At 36.1% G+C, this 13,602-nt stretch overlaps 3 protein-coding genes across 3 annotated transcripts; all 3 read right to left on the bottom strand.

Annotated features, from left to right (window-relative positions):
• Window positions 1-696: 696 nt before the first annotated feature.
• Window positions 697-1,680, bottom strand: LOC307020246 (olfactory receptor 1E16-like; the record flags this gene model as incomplete). The annotated part of the gene is made up of 1 exon (XM_079651483.1): window positions 697-1,680. The coding sequence occupies one exon, from the start codon at window positions 1,678-1,680 to the stop codon at window positions 697-699; it is 984 nt and encodes a 327-aa protein (XP_079507609.1).
• A 3,216-nt stretch (window positions 1,681-4,896) lies between these two features.
• LOC307018448 (olfactory receptor 1E16-like) lies at window positions 4,897-5,880 on the bottom strand (the record flags this gene model as incomplete). Its single annotated transcript, XM_079648683.1, has 1 exon — window positions 4,897-5,880. One exon carries the CDS (start codon window positions 5,878-5,880, stop codon window positions 4,897-4,899), a length of 984 nt encoding a protein of 327 aa, XP_079504809.1.
• A 1,979-nt stretch (window positions 5,881-7,859) lies between these two features.
• On the bottom strand, window positions 7,860-12,757 carry LOC307018447 (olfactory receptor 51B2-like; the record flags this gene model as incomplete). Its single annotated transcript, XM_079648682.1, has 5 exons — window positions 7,860-7,935; window positions 8,115-8,180; window positions 11,506-11,854; window positions 12,396-12,478; window positions 12,729-12,757. 5 exons carry the CDS (start codon window positions 12,755-12,757, stop codon window positions 7,860-7,862), a joined length of 603 nt encoding a protein of 200 aa, XP_079504808.1.
• Between the last annotated feature and the right edge of the window lie 845 nt (window positions 12,758-13,602).

Genomic DNA, 13,602 nt, shown 5'->3' with positions numbered 1-13,602 from the left:
TAAAGAAATCCCGTTCCAGATTCAATTTTTTTCGCAGCTGCTTAACAATGAAGTGCTTCAGGTAAAGTCAGTATGTACCTGAAACACCTGAAGGGTTTCATGTCATTAGTGTTGAGTTAGAAAACAAAGATTGATTCAGAAAAGAGAATTAAACCAAGAGGCAAAATATGTCTTGTTACTTTTTAAATATGAGGTATCCACCTACAAACATGAAGAAGCAGAACAAGGATACATCATTTGATTGCAAAAAGAAAAATGTATAGTCACTGATTTTTATGAATTCTAAATTGGTTTATTTGTATGCTTTTGATTATGCTGTAAAAGAGAACATTGAAGACACAATTAGTTTTCTAATATACAGTAGAGTCCTTCAAGACAACATGCACAGAGACACACACTTTGATCACAATAATGTGTTCCCAGAATATCCTCCTAATACACAAGCACAGATAAAACAAATAGCAGAACACTCTCATTGTAGGTTTGTTATACCTGACACACTGTATTTCTAATGTTTACTGTTTTGTGCTATCTATTAGTTAGTTTATTTATTTAAAGCTCAATTATTATTATAATTATTTTTTTATGGAATAACTTGTGTTGAATTAAATGTTCAAATGTGTGCAGATGTTAACAAAAAAAACAAAAGTTAACCTGGTGGCATTAAAACAATGTCCAAAACAAATACACAAATAATCATTTCATGATTTCTCTCTTCACGTTAATTTGGGATTTCTTTCTAAATTTCAATATTTTTTTCATAGATTCTTTGATTTCTTGTGTTTGCAAAACATAAATGATTGGGTTCAGCATTGGAGGAAAGACAGAGGTCAGAGACAGGTTTAGGATCCTGGCGTTCGGAGATATTTTTGAAGTCATAGTAAATGTGACTAATATTGGGACAAAATAGATTACCACCAATGAAAGATGAGCTGTGCAGGTTTTAAAGGCCTTCACTCTTTCATGAACTGTGGCAACTTTAGACAATGCATAGCCGATACATGAATAACTAAACAGAATAAATGTGACTGGAAGCCAAAGAATTAAAACTATTAAAAACAGAGTAATGACATCGTTAGGTTTATTGTCATTGCATGCCATCCGATATATTTGGCCGTGGTCACAGAAATAGCTGTTAATAACCACAGACTTACAGAAGGAAAGTCTTGTTAGAAGGCCGACTGCAATCAGTATAACAGTGATAACAAAAACCCAGAAACAGGCAATCAAAGACAGCATGAACCTGTGGGTCACCTTCACTTGGTAGTGCAGTGGGTAGGTGATAGCTATCAGTCTGTCATACGCGAGTGCAACTAGATTAAGAACCTGCATTGAAAGACTCGTGTAGCAGAAAAAAAGAAATGCCAAGCAGTCAGCGTAGGGGATGTACTGATGGTTAAACAGAAAGATATCAAGAACCTTTGGCACCAAAGCAGAGCTACCACACAGGTCCACAAATGCTAAATTAAAAACTACAATATATTTTGGAGTTCTCAGCCTATGGTCCAAGTATATTATGGCCATCACAGCTGTGTTTCCCAACACTGAAACAATGTAAACAAAAAAGAGGAATACATAGTAATAACTGATATTAGGTATGCCAATAAATCCACTTATTATGAAATATTCAGGACGCACAAAAGTGATGTTTTTTCCAAGAGCTGAGTTGAAGAATTCCATTATGAAAAACCTCTTAAACCTACGCTGTGGGAAGCACAGTCTTTAATGCAGAGAACAGTACTGTGCGTCAGCACTGTGTTCTGTTGGACAGAGGTGAGCTCTTCCCTCTCGCTCTCTTTCTGACGATGAAGCTCTGATGAGCGTTAGCAATTTTGCAATCCCTTACATTGTTTATGTCAAATGGAAGGTGTGTTCCCTTGAGTCTCTTGTACGCAAGCACCAGAGAAAAATACATCTTTAGTCCAATGAACTTCTTGCACTGAGGAAGTACTGACAGGAATATCCAAATTAGCTATCTACAGTAGTCGAAGCCTACGGAGCAGGAGTGTTGAACTCATGTACTAAGGGACACACTGAGAAAATAAAATCATATCAAGAGCCAGACATAAACAGTTCATTTAAAAGCCGTTTTTATTTTATTTTTGTATTTAAAAGTGTCAACATATTTGATAATATTGTTAATGACACATCAGCGTTTTACATTTGCCTTGGTCCAAATAAAGCACTCAAAAAGTCCATTAAAAAGTTGTGCATTGCCATCATAGCATTTCCTGAAGCTTAATAATTAGTTCTGACAACATGATACAAGCAGGCTAACAAGCAGCAAACAAGGCCATGGTCCTTCTCTCTTTTTTTTATGTCTTTATTAGGATCACTATTAGCACTAGCATGAGCATTGGCTATTCTTTCTGGGGTCCTCACACACACAAAACATACATAAACATACATACATACAACAAAATTAAAACAAAACTAAACTGCTCATAATTTCATGCAATTTACAGTACTGTATGAAGTGAAAACTAAAATGGTCATCCAATTATCACCATCCTAAGGCCAAACAAAAATAAATACAAATAAGTGTACATAATAATATATGCATACATAGCCACAGACACTGTTCAAATGTTCTTTATAATACTTAAATCATTTTTTAGCAACCTTTTTAAATCTACTTGAGAATTTTCCTGAATGATGTGGAGCGGTAAAGAGTTCCAGCTGACCATGGCTCTGCACATGACTGTTTTCTGTCCCATATTTGATTTAGATTTGGGTAATACAAACCTTCCTTCTATTTTATGTCGTGTTTGATAGTTATGTTGAGCATATTGCGCTATAAACCTTTGTGATAATATATGTAGTGAGTGAGTCACTGTAATATTTCTGACAAAATTTAACAAAATATAAGTTGACCTCTGTCTGACAGTTAACCATTTCAGTGTCTCCAGCATTTTGAGTGACTCTGGTTCTGTAGGAGCACTGCAGTGCACATTGTGCTGCCTTATGTTGTGCTACTTGTAGTTTGTTTAAATATTTTTCTGCAGCACTAGACCATACAACCAAACAATAATCAAGCTGCGACAGAACCAAAGAATCCAAAACTTGTCTACTGACATCCATTGGCAAATATTTTACAATTCTTTTTACAAGTGACACACCCCTTCCCATTTTACATACAACATTATCTATTTGTTTCGACCAAGATCATTTATGATCCAGGGTTATACCTAGCAATTTTGTCTCCTTGACCTATTGGATTTGAATATGGTTTAAATGTAGTTGCAATTTTGGTTCACCTTTTAACTGATGATTTGATCCTATTGATAAAGATTTTGTTTTTCCCACATTACTGTAAGGACTTATTATTATGTGACACACTCTGATATCAGTAGTAGATCTTTATTCATAACATTTGTCAACTCTCTTGTAGTTGATGCTGCATAATATATTGTTGAGTCATCTGCATACATTATAATTGTAGCTTTTTCTAACACTAATGGTAGGTCATTTGTAAAAATAGAAAATAAAAGTGGTCCCAAACAACTACCCTGAGGTACTCCACAAGTGACTGTTTTCATCTTTGAGAGACTTCCATTAAAAAAAACAGTTTGACTTCGATTTGTCAGGTAACTTTATAACCACCTCAGCGTATCAAAATTAAAACCATATTGTTCCAGCTTGTGTAACAACAAAGAATGGTCAATGACATCAAAAGCAGCACTAAAATCAAGTAGTACTGCACCCACTGACTTCCTATTATCTAGTTTGCCCTTCCAGTCATCTGTCATTTGTGTTGAATCAGTGCATGTCGAATGGCCAGGCCTGTAAGCATGTTGATACACAGTATTAAGTTTGTTACCTTCAAAGTATTTTTGTATTTAATTGAAAATTATTCTTGACTTTCCCTTTTACCTACTTTGACTATGGCATTTAACCAAAGCCCATTCATTCCTACCAAGTTCAAAAAACTTAACATGGATAAGTAATACGTGAATTTTTGGGGAGTTATTCTCTGCCATGTATTCATTTGGTCCCCAATCTAGGACTCATTCTACGGACATGCCATATTCCCAACTAAAATTGAAAGCATTATAGTTTCTTTATATATTCATAAGTTTCCTTTTTTTTTATCCACACAAAACACTCGTCATATCGGTCTAAACTACACCCATCCTTGATGAACTTTACTCAGGATAAACATTTGGGCACATTTGGGTTGTTCATCTTAAAAAATGTTTAAATTCAAGAAATCCCGTTCCAGATTCAATTTTTTTTGCAGCTGCTTAACAATAAAGTTCTTCAGTTAAAATCAGTATGTACCTGAAAAACCTGAAGGGTTTCATGTCATTAGTGTAGAGTTAGAAAACACAGATTGATTCAGAAAAGAGAAGCGGACCAAGAGGCAAAATATGTCTTGTTACTTTTTAAATATGAGGTATCCATCTACAAACATGAAGAAGCAGAACAAGGATGCATCATTTGATTGCAAAAAGAAAAATGTATAGTCACTGATTTTTATGAATTCTAAATTGGTTTATTTGTATGCTTTTGATTATGCTTTAAAAGAGAACATTGAAGACACAATTCGTTTTCTAATATACAGTAGAGTCCTTCAAGAGATCATGCACAGAGACACACACTTTGATCACAATAATGTGTTCCCAGAATATCCTCCTAATACACAAGCACATATAAAACAAATAGCAGAACACTGTCATTGTAGGTGTGTTATACCTGACACACTGTATTTCTAATGTTTACTGTTTTGTGCAATCTATTAGTTAGTTTATTTATTTAAAGCTCAATTATTATAATTATTTTTTTATGGAATAACTTGTGTTGAATTAAATGTTCAAACGTGTGCAGATGTTAACAAAAAAAACAAAAGTTAACCTGATGGCATTAAAACAATGTCCAAAATAAATATACAAATAATCATTTCATGATTTCTCTCTTCACCGTAATTTGGCATTTCTTTCTAAATTTCAATATTTTTTTCATAGATTCTTTGATTTCTTGCGTCTGCAAAACATAAATGATTGGGTTCAGCATTGGAGGAAAGACAGAGGTCAGAGACAGGTTTAGGATCCTGGCATTCGCAGATATTTTTGAATCCATGGTAAAGGTGACTAATATTGGAATGAAATAAATAATCACTAACGAAAGATGAGCTGTGCAGGTTTTAAAGGCTTTCACTCTTTCATGAACTGTGGCAACTTTAGACAATGCATAGCCAATGCATAAATAACTAAACAGAATAAATGTGAGTGGAAGCCAAAGAATTAGAACTATTAAAAACCAACTAAAGTCATCGTTAGGTTTATAGTCATTGCAAGCCAGTCGATATATTTGGCCGTGGTCACAGAAATAGCTGTTAATAACCACAGACTTGCAGAAGGAAAGTCTCGTTAGAAGGCCCACTGCAATAAGTACAACAGTAATAACAAAGACCCAGAAGCAGGCGATCAAAGACAGCATGAACCTGTGGGTCACCTTCACTTGGTAGTGCAGTGGGTAGATGATAGCTATCAGTCTGTCATAAGAGAGTGCAACTAGATTAAGAACCTGCATTGAAAGGCACGTGTAGCAGAAAAAAAGAAATGCCAAGCAGTCAGCGTAGGGGATGTACTGATGGTTAAACAGAAAGATATCAAGAACCTTTGGCACCAAAGCAGAGCTACCACACAGGTCCACAAATGCTAAATTAAAAACTACAATATATTTGGGAGTTCTCAGCCTATGGTCCAAGTATATTATGGCCATCACAGCGGTGTTTCCCAACACTGAAACAATGTAAACAAAAAAGAGGAATACATAGTAATAATTGATATTAGGAATTCCAATAAAGCCACTTATTATGAAATATTCAGGATGCACAAAAGTGATGTTTTTTCCAAGAGCTGAGTTGAAGAAGTCCATTATGAAAAACCTCTCAAATCTACGCTGTGGGAAGCACAGTCTTTAATGCAGAGAACAGTACTGTGCGTCAGCACTGTGTTCTGTTGGACAGAGGTGAGCTCTTCTCTCTCGCTCTCTTTCCGACGATGAAGCTCTGATGAGCGTTAGCTATTGTGCAATCCCTTACATTGTTTTTGTCAAATGGAAGGTGTGTTCCCTTGAGTCTGTTGTCCGCAAGCACCAGAAAAAAATACTTCTTTAGTCCAATGAACTTCTTGCATTTAGGAAGTACTGACAGGAATATCCAAATGCAGCTATCTAGTCAAGCATGAGTGTCAAATTCTATTTTACTAAGAGGCACACTTGTAAATAAAATCACATCAAGAGCCAGACATTAACACTTAATTTACAAGCAATTTTTTTTATTAACTAAAAAAGTCAAAACTTTTAAACATATTTTATTATATTGTTTATGTACTATTAGCCTTTGACATTCGTCCAAATAAAGTACAAAAAAAGTCAATTAAAAAGTTCAGCAGAGCTATCATAGCATTTCCTGAAGCTTAATAATTAGTTCTGACAACATGATACAAGCAGGCTAACAAGCAGCAAACAAGGCTATGGTCCTTCTCTCTTGACTTTCCCATTTACTTACTTTGACATTTAACCAAAGCCCATTCATTCCTACCAAGGGCATTACTTGTTAAAAAAAATTAACATGGATAAGTAACACGTGAAGTTTTGTGGAGTTAGTCTCTGCCATGTATTCATTTGGTCCCCAATCTAGAGCTCATTATACCGACACACCACATTCCCAACAAAAATTGAAAGCACTATAGTTGCTTTATATAGTTAATTTTTTTAATCCACACAAACCACTTTTCCTATTACCATTAATCTATTTCATACAAAAAATGTTATTTAAAAATGTTTGGGAGATACCGGGAGACTCGTCTAATTGAGTGAGTGAGTATGCACATGTATAGCAATCTATGTGCAGTTAAATTATTGTTATGTATGTGATGGTGTGTGTGGTTGAAATTGTGTTACATGTATGTTTTAGTTCTCAATTTGAAAGGAAGTTAAAATCAGATAACATTTAATTTGCCATCTTAATGTCAAATAATTTACCAAGTAAAGGGTTTAAATTGGGTTTAAATATTATCATGTGGTATTTAGTTGTTAGGAATATCTGAAACTCACTTAGATGACACCTTTAATGATGCTGCAGTGGACATTCATGGATACAGTATATTTAGAAAGGACAGGAATGCATATGGAGGTGGGATAAAGTGAGATATGATTTGATGTCTGCTGATATTGAAGTACTTTGGTTGCAAATGAATTCACCAAACTTGAAACCTTTGTTGGTAGGATGTTGTTACAGACCTCCAAATGCAAACCTAATTTATTGAGACAACGTATTTGACATTTTAGATAAAGTTTGTGATCTTGACAGACATTTATTTTATCGGAGATTCAAACATTGACTGGAATATGCTGCACTGTGCCCTTAAAGACAAGCTGCAGACAAATATATGTGTATACTGTATATATATATATATATTGGTACAAATGGTGACTAAACCTACTAGGATATGCATAACGAAAGATGGGTCAAAAAGTGCAACTTATATTGATCATATATCTACTCATTTTAGCCATTTATGTTCACAGGCAATATCCATTCCAGTAAGGTATACTGATCATAATTTAATAATTATCGTGAGAAAGAGAAAGGGGCCAGCATCTGGTCCCAAAGTAATTGTGAGGATATCAATTAAATATTTTTGTGAAGAGTGATTTATAACATTATATTTTTGTTGGAAATAATTGTATTTTCGAATATGTCCAGGATGTTAAAAAAATAAATAATTAACCTAGTGGCATTAACACAACGTCCGAAATATTTAGATATACAATTATATTATTATAACTCTTTTCACTGTAACTTTTTACTTATTTCTGACTTTTTATATTTTATTCATAGATTCTTTGATTTATTGTGTCTGCAAAACATAAATTATTGGGTTCAGCATTGGAGGAAAGACAGAGGTCAGAGACAGGTTTAGGATCCTGGCAGTGGTGTATTGGGGATTTTTTTACTGGGGGGGATCCTATTTTAATTAGGTCATCCCAAACAATATAGCCTACTTATGCAAACACCATTGAATCTGGACTTGAAATTATTCTGATTAGGCCTAGCCTACATTGCAAATAAGCAGACAGCGCTGCTTTTCTATCTGTCTATCCACGGGTATGCCTCTTGTTTCCTCCGCCACATCTCCTCCGTCCATACCTCTGGGAAAGGTGAGCTTGAGCTAGCCAGGGGAACGTTGCGACGTTAACGTTAGTGCTAGCATTATCCACGTCTTCTGGTATGTAATACTACTAGCAGCTTCACTTGTAGCTTCGGTGGTGCTAGCCTCTTTCTTCTTGTGAATTATATTCTTTTTAGAAAAGAAGTCAAGCAAAAAATGTTTGCCTGCACTTATAGAGCTTTTTCGTTAGTGTTCTTGAGGGAAAGAGCTGCAGCAAAATCGGCGGGCGGCGAGCTGGCAGTGGGTGTGTCGCAGCTCACCGGGGTCACGAGCATGATGACGAATCATAATTTTTTAAGGAAATCGTTTTTATTTTTTATTATAATTACTGTGAAATATATTATGTTTTTGTCATTATTACAACAAATACACACTTGCAACTGATAACACTGGCAATGATTTTATATTTATTAGACTATTAAAGGCCATGTAATGCATCTAACACAGGTGTTTTTTAACATGTAGTTTAGATATCACCAGAATAAAAATAAATAAAAATGTTTAAAGTTTCGTCATAATTAAATGACATATACGTTAAAAACCGATGTTGGTTCCGAAGTTTGCCGAGTACGCCCCCGATCACTCCCGAACGAGCGGTGACGTCACACGTGGCAAACATTGCCATTTGATCAAATCAGTCCGAATGGCAAGCAACGCGATAACTTCAGACAGCGACAGCGACAGCGATCATTCAAGCTCAGATTCGGTGGGTTATCTGGATACAGTTACAGAAGTAGAGAGTCAACCAGCTAGCCTTTCACTTCAAGGCATCTTGCCTTATAAGTACGAGCCTCCTGCCCAGCAATCGAACAACGAGGCAGAAACTTGTGAAAGAGAAGCGGATTCCGCAGCCGGCGAGACTCGAGTCGGCAATACTGAATGGTAAATTCTGTTTTATTTAATTTGACCTGCACTAAATGTCGATCTTAATTTGTCATCTGTTCCTCACACGTCCGGCAGATATTGTTTTGTTTTTTAATGTTATGTACAATATTCAGGTGTACATGTCAATGCTGTGAAAGCATGCCCACTGCAGATGAATGTGTATGCTGCAGAGAGATCTGGCAGGTGATGGAACAAATAGACAGTTTGCAACCTACTGACCAGATAGCAGAGTCCTGCATCGGGTCGGGTATCCGCGGGTACCCGACGGGTGACCCGCAAAAAAGGTGATTTGCGGGTGGTATTTTTTCAAACGCTTTTTTCCGGGTTCGCTTCTGGGTAAAACAAAGATGATGCGGGTCCGGTTGCGGGTGTTGCATAATAAATATATTTAAACAATAATAATTTAGTTTAATGTTTAAATCCTCAGACCTCTCCTCCGCGTTACCGAGCATAATCATAACCTCTGCAGTGCATCTATCTGCTGCTGAGCGCACCACATTCTGAATGGCTGAGGTGAAGCTCTCTATAGGGGAGAATACAGCATTTTCAATAACTCTTCCTCAAGAGCGAAATCCAACGTCTGGGAGGCTTTTGGTGTCATCCTAGATGGAGAAAATAAACAACATCCCAGGCTTTTTGAGCCAAATATGCAACTGCGTGTGTTAATAATTGCACGTTGTCACTGCTTATAGGCCTATAGATATGCGGGTTCGGGTCGGGTTGCGGATCATGTGCCGGCGGGTCGGGTCGGGTTGCAGAACTAATTGGCAATATGTGCGGGTAGCGGGGCGGGTTCGGTACTGCACGTCACGGGTGCGGGGCGGGAGCGGGTCTTGAAAATCAGACCCGTGCAGGACTCTGCCAGATAGAAGACACCGACGAGAAACCAAGGTGCATTATTAGCCACCCAGGCTTTAGAGAAGGCTGTCTCAGTGTTTGGACACTGAAAATAGCGTATCTTCAATACAAACAACAACACAGAGCAGTTGATGGCCCACTACACCAGTAAGTAAATATTGATTGACCCAACTGCCTATTGCAGCTTTGCTTTCATATAATACTTTTAGTCGCTACAGATATGGTACACTTTTAAAGATACCATTAAACTCTTTCAAGCAGTCAAAAACAGCTTGGCTTTTATTTTTTCTGTGTATGCAAGTTCAATGTATGCTTGGGAAAAGAAACAACTACACATGTGAGGAAAAATATAAGAGGTCTATGATTCTGTCAAGCAGTCATGTAAAACCTCATATTTATTTTGTACAAGTAAAATACAAATATCATGTTATAAGCCAATTTGTAACCATTGCTACATAATAGTACTACATAACATTTTATTTTTCTCCAAATATATTTATAATCTGTATACTTTTTTTTCATTAGGAAGTATCGATATACAGCTTATCGACAGTTTGTACGTTGGTGCTGGGGTGTACTCGGCCCAAAAATCAGAATCCCGCTGCCTGCGTGCTGTAACCGAGATACGGAAGACTTACCCTGAACCGGGAGGCCGCTATCAGGGATTTCAATGGCCAAATCTGTAATTTGACATAAGTCATGCAGCTGAACTGGTTAAAATGGTTTCGCATGATGTAAATAATTTACAAAGTACATCATTTACAATATTATTTTTCCAAAGAAACATGTAAATAAAACAACATTTTCCAAATCGCAAATTTGTAAGATTGTATTAATTTACTGTTTGATAAATAAAAAAGGGTTCTTTTGTTAATTTTTCACTTGTAACATTTTATCTTTATTGCAGTGTACATTAGTCTATTTTGGTATATGTGCGAGCCCACAAATAATTAAAAGTGGTAAAAATAATAAAGATATTCAGACGTAATTCATTTTTGGCCTTACTTATTTCACTTCAACTTTTATATATTTCAGTCACTAGGCAAGTTCACTGTACTCTGGTGACATTTAGCTCAAGCTGGCATAACACCTGTAGTAACTTAATTCTGACCCGAGTTTTGTGCACAATCTTCCAGCACCCATGATCAATGTTTATAGCAATCAGGAAACATTCACAGCTCACAATTACACATCGCTTCCCCATCATGAATTGTTAGATAAAAAAAGTTTAGCGAGGTCCGGTTACACATATGTTGAGCGAAAATAGCGGAAGGATACAAAACAAACAATCCAGACGGGGCTGGTGTTTGCCACGTGTGACGTCACACAGCTGGGTTAATGGCTGGCAAGCTTTTTGCTACCGGAGCGGAATAACACGGGAAAGTGGCACACATTTCATGTTATTTGGGGGGTATTTATGGAAAGAATCATTGATGTTGATATGTCAAATGAAACAGTGGAAAGTGATGAAGCGATTTATTAACACAGAATAACATTTATTTTGGACATTACATGGACTTTAAAAAAAAGATCATGCTCCAAATAAGTGGGGGTACGGCGTACCCCCGCGTCCAACGCCCACTACACCACTGTTTTTGAGTCCATGGTAAAGATGACTAATATTGGGACAAAATAGATTACCACCAACGAAAGATGAGCTGTGCAGGTTTTAAAGGCCTTCACTCTTTCCTGAACTGTGGCAACTTTAGACAATGCATAGCCAATGCATAAATAACTAAACAGAATAAATGTCAGTGGCCAAAGAATAAAAACTGTTAATAACACACTAATGACAGAGGTGGGCATAAGGTAATTGCAAGCCAGTCGATATATCTGGCCGTGGTCACAGAAATAGCTGTTAATAACCACAGACTTACAGAAGGAAAGTCTTGTTAGAAGGCCTACTGCAATGCCCCTGGGATGAGGGGGCCCTATGAGGGGGAATATTTCAGGTCATTATTTATGGTAGAAATTTGGCTGATTAACGTTGAAAAGCAATTCAAGTATATAAAAGTAATTTAGTGATTGATGTAACTCTAGCAACATGCTGATACAGTCTTTATTCTGTACAACATCAACATAACAGATCGAGAAATAGGAATACCTGATCTTATATAAAACTACACGGAGAAACCTTTTAAAGAATCTTTCATCTTTGAGTTTCAAAAATGTATTGCCATATTTGAACTGTGAAATGTTTATCAAAGCTAAGTTGAAGATGCTGTAGACAACATTATATAATTCATCCTGCTGAAACATACTATTGATGTAAAGAAAGTGTGTTTTATAGTACGAATCTGATCATGCTGCTTTTAACATAATATATAATCTAAATACTTCATGAAGTAAAAAAACATAATAAATACTGTAAATACTCCATGAAGTCAGAAGGAATAAAAGTTTGTGTCGCTGTTTTTCACTTGAACTGTGAATGTATCACTGTTGCAGTCCTCGAGAGTAAAAACTTGAAACCTCGACAGTTCTGCACTCCCTTGTTGAACGTGAAACAGCTCTGTCTAATGAGGCTGTTAATGAGATGTTTGTTGACACTGCTCCTGCAGGATGATGACACATCCAGAACAGTTAGGTAAACATCATTTGTGGCAATCAAGTGAGAGGGCGGGTCATGTTAGGTAAATTGGAATACAGCAAGATGAAAATTGCCTTATGAAGCAAGAAAGTTTTAACTTCCTGGATTACTTTAACTACAAAATAAAAATACTGGGTTGTTAGGATTAAAGTGAAAAATATTGATTCACGAAAAAAAAAAAAAAAATCCTCTCATCTTCAACTATTCGCAAATACCAAAAATCGATGTTTTGGATGGCATCCATTGCCATCTGACACAATTTATTTCGGGAAATACACGTATTGACTTACTGTGTCAGAAACAATTCCAGTGATACTCAAGTAAAAACATTTCTAGGTTAAGTTGCATGGATTAAACACCCCTGATATACCTTTTTTTTTAAAGTTTATGTTAGTTGAGTTGTATTTAAACTTCACACTGCTGGGTTCTCTTACTTCCACTAATGACATGTAGTGCCCAGTCATGAGTCACAAGTGGCTTTGATCTTCAATAAAGCTATTTACAAAAATGTTCAACTAACCAATAACGTTTACTATACAGACTTTAAATCACATATGAGGGTAAAAAATGTAATCTTACCGTGTTGCCCTGCTTAGTTGACATTCACTTCACACAATGAAATTTCATTAAATATGTGTGAATAGAGACCTAAATAACTAGCGAAGCATTTCAAGATACAATGCCATGCACACAATAGAAAAATGCTCAGGATTCATTTTTTATATTCTATGACAACACATTTAAAGCAGCATATTTGTAATGATGCTTTAAAATCTTAGGCCAAACCTAAAGAGAAAATAAATAAAAGTATAGCTCACCTGTTTATCCTGGAAATTACGGCTGGGCGTTACAAATTCAATCATATATCACAATATTTCTGACCAAACCCTTGAATATCGTTGCAAATTGTTGCGCGTTGATGCTTTTGAAAGATAATTACACGGTGAGAATATCTATTATAATATCATTATGTATGTGAAATGTAACGATGTAGCAGGTAAAGGCAAATAATAGAACAACGAGAACGGTAAAGCAAGAGGGAGATTGAATAAACCCAGCCTCAGAGAAAGCCCATTTTAAATTCCTGGG

This window comes from Notothenia rossii (assembly GCF_949606895.1).
Source record: "Notothenia rossii genome assembly, chromosome: 9".
NCBI classification, from domain to species: Eukaryota; Metazoa; Chordata; class Actinopteri; order Perciformes; family Nototheniidae; genus Notothenia; species Notothenia rossii.
The sequence above is the reverse complement of the archived record's forward strand: the minus strand, read 5'-3'. Positions and strand labels throughout refer to the sequence as shown.